This window comes from Thalassophryne amazonica, chromosome 13 (assembly GCF_902500255.1).
Source record: "Thalassophryne amazonica chromosome 13, fThaAma1.1, whole genome shotgun sequence".
Lineage (NCBI taxonomy): Eukaryota > Metazoa > Chordata > Actinopteri > Batrachoidiformes > Batrachoididae > Thalassophryne > Thalassophryne amazonica.
Genome location: NC_047115.1, coordinates 6399238 through 6422362, shown reverse-complemented (window position 1 = coordinate 6422362; position 23125 = coordinate 6399238). Strand labels below are relative to the sequence as shown.

The 23125-nt window shown below is 42.0% G+C and overlaps 1 protein-coding gene across 3 annotated transcripts in view; it reads right to left on the bottom strand.

Annotated features, from left to right (window-relative positions):
• The window catches only part of arfgef3 (ARFGEF family member 3), a 104453-nt gene that overhangs the window by 30229 nt on the left and 51099 nt on the right, over positions 1-23125 (bottom strand). For 2 of the 3 annotated variants that reach the window (XM_034184639.1, XM_034184641.1), the window contains exons 13-23: positions 22898-23030; positions 21732-22312; positions 19957-20309; positions 17908-18074; positions 16889-17054; positions 16196-16303; positions 10015-10230; positions 9472-9573; positions 7762-7912; positions 4948-5262; positions 849-982 (exon numbers count right to left, since the gene is read on the bottom strand). In XM_034184639.1, coding sequence (XP_034040530.1) covers positions 849-982; positions 4948-5262; positions 7762-7912; positions 9472-9573; positions 10015-10230; positions 16196-16303; positions 16889-17054; positions 17908-18074; positions 19957-20309; positions 21732-22312; positions 22898-23030 — 2426 coding nt within the window. Of the gene's footprint in view, positions 1-848; positions 983-4947; positions 5270-7761; positions 7913-9471; positions 9574-10014; positions 10231-16195; positions 16304-16888; positions 17055-17907; positions 18075-19956; positions 20310-21731; positions 22313-22897; positions 23031-23125 lie in introns of all 3 variants that reach the window. The other variant, XM_034184640.1, reaches the window with a different exon arrangement.

The window sequence follows — 23125 nt, the reverse complement described above, 5'->3', positions numbered from 1 at the left end:
ACATTTATAAAAATAATAATCATTTAGTGCATTTTCTAGACTACAAGTCACACGTTTTTTTTTTCCCCTGTATGTGGAACTCACTTTGTAACACAGCTTTCCCTGGTGATGAGTGTTACAATGGACAGAAACTCTGTATCGCACATGTGCACACCACAGCCTGTGCAGTTTCTTAACACAAGTATTATTAAATTCCAAAAAAAAAAAAATGGACAGACTTGTTGGACAACTTACTGGATGACATATGACAAGGGTTTGGACAAAAAGAAATCATTAGATGAATGTGAATTACTGGCCCACAATGTGACTAAAAATGAGTCCAAGTTTTTTTCCAGCTTTGAGATTTTTGTGTATCGTTTAGTACTTTGGTTCTTAGGAAACCCTTATATAAATAGTTATAACTAAAGTGATTTTTTTTGTGTGTGTGTACAAGTTGTAGGACCTTCCAAACTAGGAAAAAAGTAAGTTATACTCCAGAAAATACTTTTTTATATATATATTATTAATCTCTCTGTGTTTGTGTATGTGACATTAAGTTGTTTGCTCACAGTCATGAATATTATGCACAACATATTTCATGGAAAAACATTTTTCTCTTCCAGACACTGTGGAGTACTTTCTTACATGGCCTCTAGAGGTCAGTGTTTACCACCTTTAAAACCTGAGTATAGGTCATGATTAACGAGAGTTACTTATTTAACAATGGTTCTGTGAATTCTGGATGACCGCCAGAGGGCGGTGCAGAGCACCTGGATTATTCCATGCGGAATGAAATAGAACTATGTTTGTTTGTTTGTTACATTTTCCTAGAATCCTTCTCAGAAGTGACACAAACACACGGCATGTACCCGGCATGGCCAGCGAATAGTCTCCTGTCTCTGTCACGGAATCAAACAGCTGAGACTGTGATGCTTTTCTCAGCTGCTGGAGAAACCCAACCAGCCCCACCAGGTTCAGTTTGGTGGCTGCTTCTTCAAACAACCTGCAAACAAACAAACAAACAAACAAGTAAGTGCAACAGCCCAGCAGAGAGGCTGCAATGGCGTTTCAAACATACACAAATGATCTGACACAACAAAGAGGAAGAAGTCGTATGTAAGTCTGATACAGGCCCCGAGACCAACTGGCGGCAGCGGATTAGAGTCTATGACGACCCCTGGATGGGACACCTGCCCATCTCAGGTTACTTCCCCAGGCTAAGCTGGAACCGATTTACTGCTGGGTGGACTGAGAAGACCCTGGAAGACCCACTGTTACAATGAAGGTGAAGAGAGGATGCTGCAGATATTGCAGTAAAGGGAACACTAATACCCAAAGCAGCAAGTGTGATGTTCGCCTCTTGAAGAACTGTTTCTGGGATTATCATTGTAAATAAATGTCAAAGTTGTTGTTGTTGGAATAAATGACTATTCATAACAACATGAGTGAGGTCATTTTTCATGTTATACTGTTCTGGGACAAAAAAAACCCTGCAAATGAATCCTTAGTTCTGTATTGTATTGCATTATTACCTCCACCAAGGAGGTTATGTTTTTGGTCGCGTTTGTTTGTTTGTCAGCAGGATAACTGAAAACGTTTTGAACAGATTTTGATGGAATTTTGTGGAGTGGTTGGAAATGACAAGAGGAACAAGTGATTAAAATGTAGTGGTCACGATCCGGATCCCGATGCTAACGTGTTAGCATGTCTATGGCATTTTCAATGTTAAAAGTTAGCATTAAGCAGTTGCAGCTGTCATCACGTTCGGGTGCATTTGTTTTCAAATTGTAATATTTCTTAAATTTATTTTTGTTTATATATTAATAATCTAATGATTATTATATACAATTTTAGAGAAAGAGACAAAAAGAAATAGATCACTGTGCCAAGGAGGGAATCTCTTTAGGGTCAGTGACCCCATGGCCTTGGCGGAGGTTTGCACTTTCTGAGTGCTTCTAGTTGTATTCTGATTTTATTTATGTATTTGAATTTTTTATTTTTTTCATTTTTAATTATTTATTCAATTTTATGTTGACTTGTTTTATGTAAGGCGCCTTGAGACGGCTTTTGCTGTGATTTGGTGCATTATAAGCTAATTAAATTAAATTATTGTTCAGACGATGAGCACAAAATACAGGAAATTCTGCTCCCCATTTACACAACATGTCTGTAAAAACTTACAAAAACATATACATTTTGAAAACATTTCATTTTCAGCCCCAAAGGCGTCCAATATCACCATCTGAATATTTTTTTTGTGTTTTTCTATATTTGGGTTTTATAGGGTGTCTTGTCCAAGGACACAGACCTGGACTCAAACCCAAGTTTTTCTATTAGTCGTCCAAATCCATGTGTGAAAGAACAAAGACATGATGGAGGATTCCCATCTGGCTCGAGGTCAACCTCAAAAAGTGAAGAGATTCTTCCAGGCCTGTTGATGCATTTCTTAAGCCTGCCTAACATAACAGGTTATTGGGTCTGGACTAAGCGCTGGTGCCACATCCACCAGTCCATGGAACCGTCCTGGGTCCAGGCAGAGAATTGATAACAGGGGTGATACCTCCTAAACCAAAGGTCTCAAACTTGTTCCAGTAAGGGCAGAGAGGGTGCAGGTTTTCTTTGCAACCAGCCATTCCACCAGCTGATTTTACTGAGTAACATCACTTTGAGCAGATGGAATCAGGTAATCTGTGCCAAAGCACTGCCCTCTAAACCGCGGCTTTAGGACGTCTCTGTCCACTGCTGTATTTAGAGTTTTGGCACGAATGTCAACGTGGAAATGTGTCAATCTGCTCCACATCATCAGAGGGAACATTTTTGTTTTCATTCGTTCATAAAGGTAGGGTAGCTAGCTGCTTACGTAAGAGATGAACCACGGAGACGACCATGGATCATCCCTCATCAGGACGGATAATTCATCCCGATGGACAAAACCTGACAGGATTCCAAAACTAATTCCAACCTGAAATCACGTCTCAACACTCAGAAAAATCAAAATGTCCTCAAATTCCAAGAAATCCAAGAAATATTTTTTTAAATCTTAAAAACGCTCATCCTTTTATAAAAAAAATTGAGATGTGATCAGCTCCAAAGTATTTTCCTCATTTTCCAACTTTTCCTCAAAGCCAGCAGTTTCTAAAGGGCAAGAAAATGTGAAATTTTTACAAAATGTCCATATTTTCCATCAAACATTTTTACTTTTCTCAAATATTTTAGTTCTTAAAATCCTTTGACTTTTCAAAAACACACTTAATAGGCAAAATATTGACATTATTAAGAGCTAATCCAATGTTTTAAAAATGTTTCACCATCTCAAGTGTCACTGTTGGAGTCTGGAGTGCTAGTTTAGAGGTTTTACATGTTGTCAGGTACAAACGTGTACTGAAATAAAAAACAAAAAGCATCATTGGCAGCTGAGGATTGTTATGTCCACCAAGGACGTAATAAAATCATTGCCGTTTATTTACTTAGCAGGATTACATCAAAACTATTGCACAGATTTTGACATAATTTTCATTAGGCCATGGAAGACTCCACTGAATTTTGGAGGTGATTCGGATCCTGCATCAGGATTTCAATTTGTATGCTTCAGTTTGTCAGATTTTGAGGATTACATCAAAACTATTTCATGGATACAACATCACGATGTAATACAAAGATCAGGAAGACACTATTTTGTTTCAGCTGGTGAATTAAATATCAGATTGCAACATCATGATCAGTCCGACTGTTCTGGATCAATCTGCAATTATTGCATTGTGTTTGGGAATCCGGATCCAGGTAAAGTCCAGGTCATGATATCAAACACATCTGTTATTTTGAGTCCTCGTCAACCCTTGGTGGACATCATAAATCTCAGATTGCTGTAATCTAATCAGAAATAAAAACATAATCCAAGATTTTTCTTTGACAGTGTCCAGGCTGTTTGCCTTTTGGATGACTTCGTGAAGAAACTGGATATTGGGTTAATGATTTCCCAGGAAACCTGATTCTGATACTATCTTGACATGTATTTTGTCACAAATGGTCCCAAAGTTACTACGTGTCTCTGAAGCGCCTTAAGACAACCTGCATTGTGATTTGGCTCTATACAAATAAATTGAATTGTTTCTGCTACCATCTGGTGGTCACTGTGGAACAGCTGCAGTGACATAAGTGACTGATCTTTTAAAAAAGATAGAAAATGTGGTTTTGGATAATACATGATTGAAGAATCTCAAGATATCAGCATGCTAAACTGTAAAGAGGGAATTTTATGGAATGAACCGATTGTCTGCTTTTGGCATCTCTCTTTTTGCTTGGGGTCATCACGGCACGTTCTGCTAACTATATGCCCAATACCGTTCCTGATGCAATGCCACATTACATGGAGACTGGACATAGTTACCTCCTGTTCTGGAGTAAGTGCACACACATATGTAGATCCTTGATTTCAAGCTGGACTTTGTTACCTACCATAACAGTGTAAAAATTGGGTGAACTTTTCAGATATTTCTCCAGTGTTTTTAAAGACTAACAAAGGCCATAAGTTGAACCAACTCTGAACTGGTGCAAGGTCTCCACAAGGTATCATCTATAGTAACTTGCATCACAATCCATCAAGATCTTGTGTTGCTGTTCTTGTTGTTGTTGTGTACATTAGGTTTGGGAACTCTACCCCCTGATGGAGGAAATTTCAATCAAGACACCTAACAGAGGTCTTAGCAAGTTTCATCTTGATAGATTAAGACTTTATCAAGATATCGCTTACACATCAGACAGCTCAGCCTTTGGAGATACAGGAAAAAAGTCTGGAGGAAGAAAGCTGTCGACTGGACTCCAGAGGATCCAGATCTGTCTGCAGGTGCCAGCAGTAAAAATGTCTGGACGTTTTAATGGGAGAGGGACTGAAACCTGAAGCTAATCCTCAGCCACTGTTGATAAAAGACATACGTCTATGGTTGCGGAGGTTTTACAGTACAGTCCTACCTGTCAGCCTGTGTCGACAGCGTGCACACAGCCTTGGTGGCGCTGGTCCCCGTCATCAAGCTGCAGCTCTTCAGGTCCAGTCCTCGACCTCCTCTGCTGCTCTCCGTCAGCAGCTCCTGGATGGTCAGAGGCTGGATGATCGGCTGCGTTAGACCCAGGTCTGAACCCTCCAGGCTGGGCTCGCAGCTCAGCTCCAGCCCCAGGTCAATGGCGACCGCCTGCTGGCTCTGCTGTGTGAAGGTGGTCAGCGAGGACGACTGGGAGGAGCAGTCACTAAAGTGGGTGTGTTCCAATGAGCTGATGTACTCCGTCACCCTGAGGGAAAGGAGGTGAAACAGGAAGGAACAACACAGCCAACACTGGAGATAAAGCAATACGTCACTGATTTATTATCACAAGATACTTCGAGACACTTGTATGATTCATCAAAGAACAAAAAAAAGTCCAAAATTGCAGCTGTGACTCTGACATTTTGCAGGCCCTGTGTCCTGAAAAGGCCTCTCAACTTCATATTCCACAGGTGAAAAAGAAGTCAGCAGGTCACGGTGTTAATAAATAGATAAAGGTAATGCTTGAATGTTTGCTCACTTCTACCCGTCTGTATTTTTTCCTAAACCCTATTCCAGGATCCTCTCTGTGTCCACCCTCATCTGTCTCCTAAGCTGCAGAGATACAAATAACTGAACATCAGAGTGAAAAATAATTAAATCTCATCTTAAATTAGCGATATTCCTTCAAAATTACTTTATTCTGCTGGTCACATTTAACATTTTGCCAAAAACGACTTGATAAAATTAAAAACAAAAATCACAACAGAACTGTGACTCTATGAATGAGTTGGCTGAGAGCAGCAGTCACAGGACAAAAATTCCACAAATCTTCACTGCAGGCTGGAGCAGAAAGAAGAGGATGGAGGTTTTATATATAAGGGTAGGCTGAAAAGTTCTAAGGCTCACCAAGAATGAGAAATGCCATTTCAATAAAACTTGGCATGCATTAAGTTCAACTCTTCTGATGACTGTGTTATTTTCTTCCAGGTTGTGAGGTAGTTTGTGGTTCATAGCCAAGTTTGAAAGTTCGTGGTAGAGGGAAATGGCAAAAATGGACAAAATCTGGCATTGCGGTGTGATTAAGTACCTGCATAAGAAGGGGTTAAAGCCCAAGGACATTCATGCGGATATGGTTGCTACATTAGGGGATGAAGCTCCCTCTGTATCTACAGTGCAGAAGCGGGCATCTGAATTTAAGAGGGGCAGAGAGAGCCTTGAAGACGACCCAAGGTCTGGGCGGCCTGCAACTGCCACAACCCAGAAAAACATTGACCTTGTTCATGAAATGGTGATGGACGACAGACGATCGACGATTAATCAGCTAGCAGATGCTGTGGGAATATCCCGTGAGAGAATTGAACACATTCTGCATGAAGAACTTGGAATGTCAAAGGTGTCAGCTTGGTGGGTGCCACGTCTTCTGACGCCTGATCAGAAACACACCAGGCTAGTCATGTCGAAGGCAAACTTGGTGCAATTTGAAGAGGATCCAGCCAATTACATGGAATGTTTTCTTACCCAGGATGAGTGTTGAGTTCACCACTTTGAACCAGAGACAAAAAAAATAATCAATGCAGTGGAAACACCCAAGGTCACCACCTCCAAAGAAGGCCAAGGTCGTTTTGTCTGCGGGGAAGGTCATGGTTTCAGTTTTCTGGGATACCAAGGGCATTGTGTTCGTGGACTATCTTGAAAAGGGACAAACCATAAATGGACAGTACTATTCTAACCTACTGAGACAGTTACGCGAGGCTATCAAAAATAAGCAACCAGGAAAGCTGACGAAAGTGGTGCTGTTCCATCAAGACAATGCCCCAGCTCACAAGTCAACAGTGGCCATGGCCACTATCCACGAGTGTGGATTCGAACTGGTAGATCACCCACCATACTCCCCTGACTTGGCACCCTCGGACTTTCATCTGTTCCCAAACCTGAAAAAAAAAAACTTGGCTGGGAAGCGCTATCGGAGCAATGATGAGGTGATGGCTGCCGTTGAGGACTATTTTGACTCTCAAGATGAAAGCTTCTATGCCAAGGGAATCGAAGCACTCAAGCACCGCTGGAAGAAGTGTGTGGAGTTACAGGGAGACTATGTAGAAAAATAACAATATATAAATAAATATAAATAATATATAAAGTGTTAACAGGAAGAGCAGAACACAAAAAGAAACATACATGTCACTGCACAGCCTCTTACCGAAAACAGTTGTGGGCATTTTTATGTTGTGTAAACAGAGTCCATGTTTTTTCATTTCTTTATTTTCCCAAAAATGAACTATCAAAGAAATTTAACTTCAACTTTTTTTCTTACGTTACGATTTATGGTTTATAAATGTGTTATTTTGTACAAAACCATTTTTGAGTTCTAGGTCTCACTGTGCTGTTTCTGTGGAGGTGCAGGACTTGCAGGTGCAGTGAAAAACGAGCCCACAGTGAGCAAAAAAAAAAAAAAAAAAAAAAAAAACCCTGACCAAAAACTGCTCAAGGTTCAGCGCGTCAGAGGGGAAACTGAGTCAGTGTCGTCTTTGTCTTCAGGAGGCGGAGGTGGTTGTTCTTGAGATGTTCAACAATTAACAACATTTTAAAACTGAGGCACAAAACATTTTCTCACCCCATGAAGAAGTTTGGAATTTGTTACAAGTTGTAAAAGTACTTTAGTCACCATAGCAACAGTAGACATGTACTTTAGACATCATCACCGCTTGAAATGTATCCAGGACTGTGAGTGGACTGCGTCTTCATGTCCGTTGGAACAAGTGTGTACCTGAAAACGTGCGGCCAGCAGTCATGGTTGTGGCTGCCCATCTCGAGTCCCACGTTGAGGATGGCGTCCATGCAGAGGACGTGGGCCGTGTGGAGACGCACGCCCTTAGGACGGCTCATCTGTTCCAGACGCTGCTCAACACGCTGCTTCACTGCACAAGGCCACACAAACGGGAAAGGCAAGCACAAACACACAAACGGGCACGCAAACAAGGGAAAGGCAAGCACAAACACACAAATGGGCACACAAACAGGGGCACGCAAACAGGGGAAAGGCAAGCACAAACACACAAACGGGCACGCAAACAGGGGAACGGCAAGCACAAACACACAAACGGGCACACAAACAGGGGCATGCAAACAGGGGAAAGGCAAGCACAAACACACAAACAGGGGCACGCAAACAAGGGAAAGGCAAGCACAAACACAAATGGGCACACAAACAGGGGCACGCAAACAGGGGAAAGGCAAGCACAAACACACAAACGGGCACGCAAACAGGGGAACGGCAAGCACAAACACACAAACGGGCACACAAACAGGGGAACGGCAAGTACAAACACACAAACGGGCACACAAACAGGGGCATGCAAACAGGGGAAAGGCAAGCACAAACACACAAACGGGCACACAAACAGGGGAAAGGCAAGCGCAAGCACAAACACAAACAGGCACACAAACAGGGGAAAGGCAAGTACAAACACACAAACGGGCACGCAAACAAGGGAAAGGCAAGCACAAACACACAAACGGGCACACAAACAGGGGAACGGCAAGTACAAACACACAAACGGCACACAAACGGGCATGCAAACAGGGGAAAGGCAAGCACAAACACACAAACGGGCACACAAACAGGGGAACGGCAAGTACAAACACACAAACGGGCACACAAACAGGGGCATGCAAACAGGGGAAAGGCAAGCACAAACACACAAACGGGCACACAAACAGGGGAACGGCAAGTACAAACACACAAACGGGCACGCAAACAAGGGAAAGGCAAGCACAAACACACAAACGGGCACACAAACAGGGGCATGCAAACAGGGGAAAGGCAAGCACAAACACACAAACGGGCACGCAAACAGGGGAAAGGCAAGCACAAACACACAAACGGGCACGCAAACAGGGGAAAGGCAAGCACAAACACACAAACGGGCACGCAAACAGGGGAACGGCAAGCACAAACACACAAACGGGCACACAAACAGGGGAACGGCAAGTACAAACACAAACACAAACAGGCACACAAACAGGGGAAAGGCAAGTACAAACACACAAACGGGCACGCAAACAAGGGAAAGGCAAGCACAAACAGCACACAAACAGGGGCACGCAAACAAGGGAAAGGCAAGCACAAACACACAAACAGGGGCATGCAAACAGGGGAAAGGCAAGCACAAACACACAAACGGGCACACAAACAGGGGAAAGGCAAGCACAAACACACAAACAGGCACACAAATAGGGGCATGCAAACAAGGGAAAGGCAAGTACAAACACACAAACGGGGCACGCAAACAGGGGAAAGGCAAGCACAAACACACACAAACAGGGGCATGCAAACAGGGGAAAGGCAAGCACAAACACACAAACAAGAACATGCAAGCAGGTGTTAATGCCAATATTCGTCTTTCCTGTTTCTTCTGGCACCATGAAATAAAGACTTCATGTGGCATGTTAATACGCCTGGTTAGTTTGTCGGCACCTTGTGTGATGGCGTCTCCGGTGTCTCCCACCTCCTTCTCCTCCTGCACACATGACGCTGCAGCCATTTGAGCTAAAGCAGATGCACAGTTTGCAGCCACACCTGAAGACACATAAACACCAGAAAAATAAATAACAGACATACAGTTAGAACTCCTAATGGCTGCTCAACACCAGATGTGCTGCACTTAAGGCAGGTAAAGGTTAAGAAGCATGTGTTGAATTACAATTTAATTTAATTGAATTACAATAATAACTGAAACGATTCAAAAGACTTAAGACTTAATCTAATTATTTTTTCGTGTATATGACCTTTGACACTACAGTAAAAAGTCTCAGTTGCTGGCCTGACAAGTTACTGATCTTTTTGCTGTCTGTTTCTGTCAATAGCCTCTGACCTCATGCATCACCAATACGTTTCACATCAAATCACGACATGTAAATCAAGATGTCCTGAAACCGTCACACAGGTTCAATCCAACTGGTCTCTGATTCTGAATATTTCGGTTCAGTGTCTGACCTCTGTGTGACCTGTGCGGCTCACCCAGTGCACAGCTGAGTGCGGCGGCTTTGCGTAGACCTCCTAGGCTCAGACAGATGGTGTCTCTCTCTCTCTGGCTCTGCTCTTTGACCCCCTCTGCCCCCAGGATGAAGGCCAGGCCCTTGGAGCTGCCCGCCATGCGGCCCGTCAGCGGCATGGACAGCACGTCAATCAGGTTCTTCCAAATGCCAGTGAGGATGAAGCGTGAGAACACAGCTCCTGCAACACACGCATTTCCACACAATCACTAGGAGCGCCAACGAGAGGGATGAGCAGAAACCAGGAAAACAGTTGGTCACCGTGATCTCCAAGACCAGCCAGACCCAAATCTAGCCCCCTGATCAGAACTCATCACAACTCCAACGTTTGTCTGCCTGTTTGTTTGTTCCTCCGACGGCTCCTAGAATTTCCCCGAACTGTTCATAGGGTTGATTTGGCAAAGGTCAAAATCGCTGGGATCAAAGGTCAAAGCAGACCATTATTCGTCCGTTTGTCCCCCTCCTCCTCCCAGGTGTGGTGGCTGATTTCCACCAAACGTGGCCTGCAGATGAAGGTTGACCCCAGAATTGCAGTTAAAGCGTTTGTCAAAAGACAAGGTAACTGACGTCAAAGGTCAAAATTCTGACCCCCCCCCCATGTCCAAAAAACTCAGCACACGTATGGAGGTGGATTCTGAGATTGCTCAGCTGAGATCAAATTTGCTAAAGGTCAATCATTGGTGTCAAGGTCATTGGATTAAAAGGTCAAATTTGGGGGTTCTGGAATTACTCAGCAAAGGCAAGTTTCTCAAAAGTCAGTGATTAGAGCAAAGGTCACATCTGCTTGTGTGCCGTTTGTTAGACAACTCATCGCCGAGTCATTTTGCTGATTTTTATCAAACTCGACTGACGATTCAAAGGTGACTATGAAATGACTCTTAAAGGATTCATTTTGGTCAAGGAATCTAATTTTCAACCCAGTTTGGAAACCAAATGTAGCACACACTTACAGTCAAGGTCACCGGGGTCAAATGTCAGATTGTCATAGTCTTTACTGTATTCATTCTCATGCTGTCTCATGGTGTCTAACCAGATCGTTACTCTGGATGGCATTTCCCTGATCTCTGGTAATACTGTGAGAAATCTTGGAGTTATTTTTGATCAGGATATGTCATTCAAAGCGCATATTAAACAAATATGTAGGACTGCCTTTTTGCATTTACGCAATATCTCTAAAATCAGAAAGGTCTTGTCTCAGAGTGATGCTGAAAAACTAATTCATGCATTTATTTCCTCTAGGCTGGACTATTGTAATTCATTATTATCAGGTTGTCCTAAAAGTTCCCTAAAAAGCCTTCAGTTGGTTCAGAATGCTGCAGCTAGAGTACTGACGGGGACTAGAAGGAGAGAGCATATCTCACCCGTGTTGGCCTCCCTTCATTGGCTTCCTGTTAATGCTAGAATAGAATTTAAAATTCTTCTTCTTACTTATAAGGTTTTGAATAATCAGGTCCCATCTTATCTTAGGGACCTCGTAGTACCATATTACCCCATTAGAGCACTTCGCTCTCAGACTGCGAGCTTACTTGTAGTTCCTAGGGTTTGTAAGAGTAGAATGGGAGGCAGAGCCTTCAGCTTTCAGGCTCCTCTCCTGTGGAACCAGCTCCCAATTCAGATCAGGGAGACAGATACCCTCTCTACTTTTAAGATTAGGCTTAAAACTTTCCTTTTCGCTAAGGCTTATAGTTAGGGCTGGATCGGGTGACCCTGGACCATCCCTTGGTTATGTTGCTTTAGACGTAGACTGTGGGGGGTTCCCATGATGCACTGTTTCTTTCTCTTTTTGCTCCGTATGCATCACTCTGCATTTAATCATTAGTGATCGATCTCTTTTTCCTGGTTCTTTCCCTCAGCCCCAACCAGTCTCAGCAGAAGACTGCCCCTCCCTGAGCCTGGTTCTGCTGGAGGTTTCTTCCTGTTAAAAGGGAGTTTTTCCTTCCCACTGTGGCCAAGTGCTTGCTCATAGGGGGTCGTTTTGACCGTTGGGGTTTTTCATAATTATTGTATGGCCTTGCCTTGCAATGTGGAGCGCCTTGGGGCAACTGTTTGTTGTGATTTGGCGCTATATAAGAAACAAGTTGATTGATTGATTGATGCTGTCACAGATGCTTAAAAAAACTTGACCACAAAATATTTACTATTTTTTATGAAAATGATGTGTAGAACAACACATGATGTGTGTGACTCTTAGTCTTGTCCATCCAAATTGGAAGTCCCAAAAACCAGTTTTATTTGTTGTTATCTATCGTCCACCTGGTCGTTACTGTGAGTTTCTCTGTGAATTTTCGGACCTTTTGTCTGACTTAGTGCTTAGCTCAGATAAGATAATTATAGTGGACGATTTTAACATCCACACAGATGCTGAGAATGACAGCCTCAACACTGCATTTAATCTATTATTAGACTCAATTGGCTTTGCTCAAAATGTAAATGAGTCCACCCACCACTTTAATCATACCTTAGATCTTGTTCTGACTTATGGTATGGAAATTGAAGAATTAACAGTATTCCCTGAAAACCCCCTTCTGTCTGATCATTTCTTAATAACATTTACATTTACTCTGATGGACTACCCAGCAGTGGGGAATAAGTTTCATTACACTAGAAGTCTTTCAGAAAGCGCTGTAACTAGGTTTAAGGATATGATTCCTTCTTTATGTTCTCTAATGCCATATACCAACACAGTGCAGAGTAGCTACCTAAACTCTGTAAGTGAGAGAGTATCTCGTCAATAGTTTTACATCCTCATTGAGGACAACTTCGGATGCTGTAGCTCTTAAATCAGAAGTGCCTGACTCCGTGGTATAACTCACAAACTCGCAGCTTAAAGCAGATAACCCGTAAGTTGGAGAGGAAATGGCGTCTCACTAATTTAGAAGATCTTCACTTATTTGGTTAGACTCTTTCTCTCCGATTGTTCTGTCTGAGTTATTTTCATTAGTCACTTCCTCCAAACCATCAACATGTCTATTAGACCCCATTCCTACCAGGCTGCTCAAGGAAGCCCTACCATTAATTAATTCTTCGATCTTAAATATGATCACTCTATCTTTATTAGTTGGCTATGTACCACAGGCGTTTAAGGTGGCAGTAATTAAACCATTACTTAAAAAGCCATCACTTGACCCAGCTATCTTAGCCAATTATAGGCCAATCTCCAACCTTCCTTTTCTCTCAAAAATTCTTGAAAGGGTAGTTGTAAAACAGCTAACTGATCATCTGCAGAGGAATGGTCTATTTGAAGAGTTTCAGTCAGGTTTTAGAATTCATCATAGTACAGAAACAGCATTAGTGAAGGTTACAAATGATCTTATGGCCTCAGACACTGGACTCATCTCTGTGCTTGTTCTGTTAGACCTCAGTGCTGCTTTTGATACTGTTGACTATAAAATTTTATTACAGAGATTGGAGCATGCCATAGGTATTAAAGGCACTGCGCTGCGGTGGTTTGAATCATATTTATCTAATAGATTACAATTTGTTCATGTAAATGGGGAATCTTCTTCACAGACTAAGGTTAATTATGGAGTTCCACAAGGTTCTGTGCTAGGAACAATTTTATTCACTTTATACATGTTTCCCTTAGGCAGTATTATTAGACAGCATTGCTTAAATTTTCATTGTTACGCAGATTATACCCAGCGTTATCTATCCATGAAGCCAGAGGACACACACCAATTAGTTAAACTGCAGGAATGTCTTTCAGACATCAAAACATGGATGACCTCTACTTTCCTGCTTCCTGCAAATATGTAGGACTGCTTTTTTGCATTTGCGCAATATCTCTAAAATGAGAAAGGTCTTGTCTCAGAGTGATGCTGAAAAACTAATTCATGCATTTATTTCCTCTAGGCTGGACTATTGTAATTCATTATTATCAGGTTGTCCTAAAAGTTCCCTGAAAAGCCTTCAGTTAATTCAAAATGCTGCAGCTAGAGTACTGACGGGGACTAGAAGGAGAGAGCATATTTCACCCATATTGGCCTCTCTTCATTGGCTTCCTGTTAATTCTAGAATAGAATTTAAAATTCTTCTTCTTACTTATAAGGTTTTGAATAATCATTATCATTGGCATCATTATCATTGTCATTATCATCATCAACATGACTGTCATTATCATTGGCATCATTATCATTATCATCATCAACGTGACTGTCATTATCATTGCCATCATTATCATTATCAACGTGACTGTCATTATCATTGCCATCATTATCATTGTCATTATTATCATCAATGTGATTGTCATTATCATCATCGCCAGCACTGTCATTATCATCATCGCCCTCATTATCATCTTCATTATTATTATTTTTACCATCGCCATTATTGTTATCATCATAATCATCAAAATCATAATTGTTACTACTTATCATTATTAGACCGTGACTCAGCAAAGCTTTTGAAAATGAATGAATTATCATTATCATCATCATCATTACTGCCATTCTACTTATTATTGTCATCATTACTATCATTATCATTATTGCTGTCATCATCATTATTATCATCATTATTTTTATCATCAAATCAATCAGGATCCAGATGATTATTCTTTTGTAATGTACGTCACTGCAGCTGTGCTGAGATTTTAGATTTTACTATTTGGACATAATTTCAACTAAACAAATTCCTCATGCACATTCTGACACGTCGAACACAAATCTGTGGTGAGTCAGATGATTACCATGGTGATGCTGAACAGTATTGCTGGTTTCCATGGTGATGAGGATGAGCACAGATGCTGCCTGACAAATTTTTTCCTTTGTTTCTGCATCCTTCCTCTCCTGCTGTTTTTCTTTTTGCCCTCTGGTTCGAAAGCCAAAACCCCTCTGTGATCACAACAGAATGCTTCCTCATGAGTGCTGCAACTTACTGATTACATATTGATTATCCTAAATTTCCCCATTGTGGGACTATTAAAGAATTACCTTATTATAGTGCAACAGATAACAGAGTATTTGCAGAGAAATCCTTCAAATCCGGTTACAAGCACCAAAGTTAAAGTTGCTCCAATTATGGTAAAACATGTTGCAAATTATTGGTTGAGTTAGTAGGATTTTAAAAAGGAATAGTTTGCACCATGTGTCATGCTCAGTTATGTTATGGGGTAACATATGTCACATGTCATAGAATCCAATAGACGCCAATACTGTTTGACCTTTACTTTGGAGACCAAACATTCAACACAGTCAGAACTATTCCATTTGTTAATCCTATTAGTTCAACCAATAATTTGCACCATGTTTTACCAAAACTGGAGCAACTTTAACTTTTGACCCCTGTACAAACTGAAACTGACCTTTGTCACCATTCTTGCTGTTTTTACCCCATAACTCCACAACATGCAGTCACAGATAGTCCAAACTATACCTTTTGGAATCTTTATGATCAGACACATAATGTGGTATAGCTTTCAATATGATTGGAACAATTTTTTTTTTACCCCTATGCAGTTCTTCAGTTGACCCCTACTTGGCCCCCTAGTGAAAATTCAAATGGCTCATGTTATTTTTCTGCAATATGTACCAAAAGGTATACACAGTCAAATTTTGGTGCTTGTAACCGGATCTGAACGATTCTTACAGTTAGCTGCTGTACTATTATTGTCTATATGTCAGAAAACACAAATATGATACATTAAATTTCCATTAAAGCTCACTCAGACATCTTTTACTCATTTTAGTTTCTCTGATTTTTTGTTTGCCTTTTAGCCTGGGAGCCAGACAGCAGGACAGTTCTGAAACTGAGCTGTTATTGATCACACGATGTGATCGATTATGCTCAGACGCAGGCTGAAAGTTTCATTTTTCATTTCAGTTTTGCAACTAAAGGAAAAAACACTTTAACATCACTTAGCAGAGCAACCAGTTGTTTAATTACACTCATTGACCCCACGGCCTAATTAGCATGGAAATGAGTTAATGGTTGCCATGGTAATGCTTAGCTTGGACAACCAACATACAGCAGGTTTCTGTTTGTTGATGGTTATTGGTGTTAAAAAAAAATCAAAAAATCAAAGAGTCAGTCGTCAAATCAGTCAAACACCTGGCGGTAACTGTGTAAGAATGAAAACTAATGAGCTAATAAAGAATCAAAGGGATCAATCGATTGATTGCCTGAGGTGGTTTTAGTGATGCTCTGACCTGCCAAGATGGTATCGCTGCTCGCCCTGTCACAGCTGAGTGGTGACTGACTGGACGCTCTCCGAATCATCTGACCTCCAATCGCACTGCTGCCCAGACCATCGATGTCTGTGAGGGAAAGCAAAGAGACGAAAGAAGAAGAAAATTAATTAACAAAAGCTTTAAGATAACGTGCCTTGCTCAATGGCACATGTGCAGTGGTAATAAGGACAGGATGGCTGCTGGTCTTCCACCTTAAACACAAAGTGCTCCAGCAGCAGCCCCTCATTTTCCACCCATTCACACCTTATTTATTCATAACAAGGCCCACATGAGCCACTGTCACAGGACGGCGATACCGCCAGAATGGGGAAATTCTGTCATGCAAAATATGATAATTGTCATAGGGTGTGATTTTCAGTTATATTACAGCCATGTTCACATTAGTGTGACCTGAATCTCCTTATTTGCCAGAGCAGTTTTTTTAGACTTTTGTAACTGAGTTAAATCAGCTGTAACTGTCCTCAAAGCAGTCAGACATCAGATGAAAGTCAGATCGACTTCTCATTTGTCTTTGATACGTGAACATTCTTCAATAGAAACCCGTTTCTTTTCACTTGATTTGATCATGTGAACGCTGCCAGTGCAGAAACCAGTCAAACACAAGCAAACACACTCCTCTGTGTGTGTGCGTGTGTGTGTGTGTGTTTGCACCTGTGAGCACGGTGATCAGAGGCAGTGTGTGTTCCTCCGGCGAGCCCCAGTATCCAGCCTCGGCCAGCAGGTTGCGCTCTAAGACCTGGTGGTAGAGCTCCTCAATCCAGGCCTGAGAGAGAACCACCAGAACCCCGCTGCTCTGGATCAGACGCACAAACTCCTTCTGCAGGAAAAACAATAAAAGCACACATCAATGTGTCGGTTAATGCAATATTTTGTCACCCATTGACTCGACTGCGGTGTAAAGAGGTAAAATGAAGAAAGATAAAAAAAACAAAAAAACAACAAAAAACTGTGCCACTGTCCAAATACTTCAGCTACAACACTGATCATGTGGTGTGTTTCTCTCAGCATGATCCATCCCCCTACTGAGGATGAGAGGACACGCCCCCTATCACCTGGCTGAGGTCATTTTTGGAGGTGGGGACAGACTGGTGAACTGTCCAATCAGAACCCAGGGTGGTACCACAGTGTGGAGGGTGCAGTACCACTACTTTGTGACATACCTGACCTGATGATGATGATGAAGGAGAAAGAAGGAAGAAGGAGAAAACAAAAAGAAGGAAGACAAAGAAAGAAAGAAAAAAAGGAAGAGGAAAAAAGAAGAAAAAGAAGGAAAAGAAAAAGAAGAAAAGGAAGAAGAAATGGGAAAGAAGAAAGGAGGAAGAAGAAGAAGGAGAAAGAAGGAAGCAAACTTTATTGTCATTGTAGTACATTGAATAATATATACAGCAAAATGTGTCCTCTGCATGAAACCATCCCAGTTACACAATCCAACCACGGGTAGTCAGTGGTCACGGGAAGAACATGCAAACTCCACACAGAAAGGACCAGGGGGAAGCGATCCCATGACCTTCTTTCTGTCAGTCATCAGTACTAACTGATGTTTTAAGTGGACACATTAAGCTTTAATTTGAGGAATTTTTCCTCTAAATCCAGTCCTGTTCTGCATGAACACTCTAGTTTTATGGAGTGAGAGCTGTGAGTCAGGATCACTGTTCCTGCATGGTGCTCACCAGGCTGAGGACGGGGACGAGTGATCGCCGTCGATAGTAATCACAGCAGCAGAGTTTGAGGTTGAGCAGCAAAGCGTAATAAGACACCAGGTAGAGACCGTCTGCATTCATCAGAGACTGACAGCTCAGAGTGTCCCCGGCCTCGAAACCAGGAGAGTGGATCCCACCTGCACGGGGAGAAGAACAAAACCACAGCCTCAACCAGAGAGAAGGGTTTACCGACAACATGCTGCAGAAGAAAGTGATGACATAAATTATTGATTGAGCTAACAGGATTAACAAATGTAATCCTTTTGACAGACTTAAGGGGACTGAATGATAGTTATAATCTGTGACCTAAACAAAAAGGTATTGTGGCCATCCAAGGTGGTACTTGTAACCAGGTAGGGGTCAAAATTTAAAAATGCTCCAATCATATTGAAAAATATACCACATCATTTGTCTGATCATAAAGATTCCAAAAAGTATAATTTGGACAATTTATGACTGAATGTTCTGGAGTTATGGGGTAAAAATAACAAAGATTTTGACAAAGGTCAAATTCAATTTATACGGGGCGAAAAGTTAAAGTTGCACCAATTTTAGTAAAAAAATGATGAAAATGACTGGTTTTGCTAATAGGATTAAGAAATGGAATAGTTTAGACCATGTTGAATGTACAGGTCAAAGAAGGTCAACGTCCATTGGAATCTGACATATTTTACCCTGTAACTTGATAAATAAGCATGACAGATGGTGCAAACTACTTCTTTTTAAAACCTGATAAACTCAACCAATAATTTGCATCACTTTTTACCCAAACTGGAGCAACTTTAACTTTTGACCCCATACAAACCTTGGTCACCATTTTTGCTGTTTTTACCCTGTAAGATTCAGTCATAGACAGTCCAAACTATACCTTTTCAGAATCTCTATGAACAGACAAATCAGGTGGTAAAATGTTCAATATGACTGGAGCATTTTTAAATTTTGACCCCCACCTGTCTACAGATGGTCACTATACATTTAGTAGAGGTCGGAGTACACCGAAGCTGGATCGTACACGTTGTTTGCTTCCCTTAAGTGGTACCGAAAACTTCCTTGGTCCATGGACTAATATGACTGATATGAAATGTGCAAATTTTCTTGAATGCGGTTTTATTTTGGTGAATTTTTTTTCTCCTTACCAACTATGCAATTTGGGAACATGGCCTATTGTTGGTGAATTTCATTGTTTTCACCATCAAAAGTCTATATTTCCACAAAGTTAGAAATTTGAAAATTCTACATGGAGGAAGAATTGCGATTAGTGGTCAAATGAAGCAAACAAAAAGCATTGGAATCAAAATCCAACAGGAACTGAAGGAGAAGAAGTACTTTGAATGAATTGTGGACACAGAATTCCTTGATCCGACCGCTGGTCCGGATGAGAGAAAAACAAGGACTGATCGACCTCTGAAGACAAAGTCCAACATAGACCAAAGACAGAGGGCAGGCAGCACCAAAGAACGAGAGAACGAGAGAGAGAAAGAAGGGAGTGAGAAAAGCCATGGCAGGAGGCAAAGTGAAAGATGAAAACCAAGAAAAAAGTGAAGAAAGGAGGGATGACGTAAAATTAGACGATTTAAATTTCATAAAGGAGGTGAGATGAGAGCGAGAAAGAAAAGATGATAAATGACCACAAAAAATGAAAATGTGAGTGAATGAAGTGGTTTAATAAAATGCAGGTTTTATTATTTTAATAATACCTTTCTGTGGGCGGAGCTTCCTGATAAAACAATAAGCTGCTCCGCCCTCAGTAAACATCCAGAGCTATGGTTTCACATTTTAGTCCAGTAAAAACTAGCCAATCAGAACACGAGTGAATGGTGTGTTCACAGGCTGTAGGAAATAACAATTTAAAATAAAAAAATAAATAAATAAACGCCAACAGTTTTTCACTGAAAAACTGGTTGGACAAACGGTGAGACTCCTGGACTGATCCACGATCACCCCCAGCACAGATTATCCTCCAGAGACGTCCCCTGCAGGGATCGACTGTCTAAAACACCTCAGATTAACTGGTCTCACCAGCCTGTAATCCAGAGCAGAAAGTGGATGAGAAGTTCTGCAAGGACAGGTCCACCTCTGCAGCAGTAGCCAGCCCCAGCAGTCGAGGCAGGAGCACTGCCAGCGCCTGGAAGAACAGCCTGGCGCTCTGCTGGTCGGCCTCCTGGTTGCGGAGCAGCTTGAGCGACAGAGCAGCGGTCCGCAGAGAGCGATGTCCCAGACAGTCCCGAGGCGTCTGCTGCTCCTCATCGGCCAGGGAGACGTTATCAGAGCCGATCTCAGACACGTCGGAGCGGCCGGAGTCTTTCTCCGCAGCCATGGAGTACTGGTCACAGGAGTCAAACTCTGTCCGCGATAAGTCCTGCTCTTCCATACTAGTGGGACAAAACACAGACTCAGCATTTAAATCCATCAAAGCATAACTTCTGCAGTTTTCAAATGTTTTTACCATAAAAGATACAAGTTGGAAGAAATCAGCAAAGTTACTGCATATAATACTGAATAAAGTACAGTAAAGTTGCACCTGTGCAAAAAAAAAAAAAAAAAAAAAGCCAGACATCCTTTGAAAAATATGGTAGTCTGAAGTCTGTATCTCCTTCAGACTTGTCGTGGGTTCTTTGGTGGCTTCCCTCATGTGTTTCGTCCATGCACACATATAGTCCATTAGCGAGTCGTCAAATGTGAGCTACCATCCTGGATGGTTGCCATACATGTTTGTGTATGTCGTGGCACACTGTGGCTGGAACGTATGTGTTAACCTGCTTGGCCTGTGGACTGTTAAAGAGTCGACAGAATGACGATGTGGCAACGTCACTTTCTAATGTCATTGTTACTAAAAAGTGACAAAACAACGGCGAAGTATTTGGTAACAATGTTGCAACATTTACTGGAGTCTATAAATTTATGTAATAAAGTTGCAACTTTTTTAGCAAATACTTTTTGCCAAAGTGTGTTGGTTGGGTATATAACAAAGTTTGAATCTCACTTTTTATATGATCTAATAAAAGAAAAAGAAAAGCAGGCAAAAGCTTGCGGGTTCACGTAGTTTCTTGTAGCACTGTAACTCAAACATTTAATGAGTGAAACGTGAACTAAAAATAAAACGAGTAAAAACAATACGGCTACGGACACTTTTGTAAACAAAGTACTTGTGAGTACTCGGGTGTTTCCGACAGGTGACGTAACTATTAGAAGTATCCCAGCGTGCGCTTCAATGGAATAAAGCTGTTAATGTTAAGAACTGAGGCACAGATTAATTACAAAGTTGACATAAGTGTGATGTTACTTTTTCCAATCTAACAAATCCATCTCCATGTCCAAGCAGTCTGTAAAAACAGCGTGATGGAGCTGTTCCACGTCCATGTAGACAGCTTCAGTAAACCAGCATCCACACAAACAGCGCGTCATCACACTTTAGGTTCCAAAACCCATCTGTCTATAAATCCGAGCCATCACTTTCGAACGGCAGCTCAGAAGTTTGGTTTTCGGACGCAGCAGGTTTGTTTCCCTCTGTCTGTCAGTCATTGGGATGTTGCTGCTCATTCTAAAATGTACGTCACACACCAAAAAATGCAAAGAATTGCCGAGTGAGACGTTTTCCAGCAATGCGCCTGCTAACGCTCAGAATGAGAGGAATAAAATACATCGGCGATCACTAATTATTGATGTGTGCGGAGACAGTTACAATCATGAGTACTTTTATGTTGTCTTGCTAAAAAATGTGAGACATGTCATTTTGAACCATATAATGGAGTTATATTATGTCTACATGAACCTTAATGAAGTCAAACTCTTACCTGAAGTTGCTCTCGCTGTACCGTGACCCTGCTCCATGGTGCGACCTAGTCCTGGACTCCACTGACAAAAAGTTAGTGATGTCTGGGTAGACAAGGGCGTGGCTCCGTTGGACCACATCTGGAGGGACTATGCCCGCCCTCTCCGGGGCTGCGCCTCTCGCTTTCCCCCCTCCTCCGATTTCCCCAACTCGATCTCTGTCACCCTGTTGGCTACAAGGATCTGGCTCCAGGCTCGTCTTGCGTTTGTTCCCATCCGGGTCCGCGCAGGAGGCAGGGGAGGATAGGGGTGCATCATCCTCAGTGCATCCTTCAACCGTGGTGTGTCCTGAAGCAAGGCCAAGCTCCTCTGCCTCCAGTTCCAGTGTGGTTTGGCCTGTTTCTGTGGTGATGCTGATGCTTATGTCAGGGCTGTGGTCTGTGACTGCCATGTTGGAGGAGGAGGAGCTGGGATCCCAGGGAGCATGCTCAGAGGATAAGATGTGTCTCTGCCACCGGAAATCTGCTTCGTTAATCTCCATGGACTCGCGTGTCGACTCAAACCCATCTTTCAGGTCATCCAGTCGCCTGAGGAGCAAGCGAGCCTGAAATCCACAACCAATCAGTTCCGGAATGGACTACAGGCTTTAAATGTAGAACTGGTTCAAATGCTTTTGTTTGTTTTGCTGTTATCAGAGTAAACACTGTGACACCACATGAAGGTGAACCTCTGATTTGTTTACGTCTTTAAGACTTATGGACAGATCTTATTGACATTTGATGGAGATACCAGGTTTGGGTCAAGGAAGAGCTGGTAAGAATGGGAGGTTGATCCTGAATACATACAGATGCTCCAAATGACAGAATCATTATTCTAAAGAACTAAAAACTCTTACCAAAATTCAATCGGACCTGTATTAATAGCAAATATCCACCAGGTGGAGCTATCCCGATATACGAACCTTGGAACACCATGACGACCATTCTATCCGTTATAGTAGTAAATAGTTATTATTACATGTTTGTTTCGCCCACAAGAGGGCAGTATCGTATTGTCTGTCTTGAATTTAACTTCTGAATCAATGATGTGCCACAGTAAGGTTTTAAACTCACTCCAACATGAACTTCCTCCATTCTGAGGGTTTGTTGGGTGTTTGCAGTTTTGGCATCGGGTTGTCAGAGCAGCATACCTGTTCTGGCTGAATGCCGCGGCCTTGTGACAGTTCGTCCAGTGCCCCGAGGAGAGCGCAGGCACAGGAGACGGAGGAGTAACACGCCTCGATGCCTCCCTTCATACACGCCTCCATCATACCATCCATCACTCTGCCAAACACAGCGCACGTGTTTCAACATTATTTGCCTGCATTATAACGGACAAACGGTGACATATGCGTACATTTGTGTTTTGTCAGTAGTGC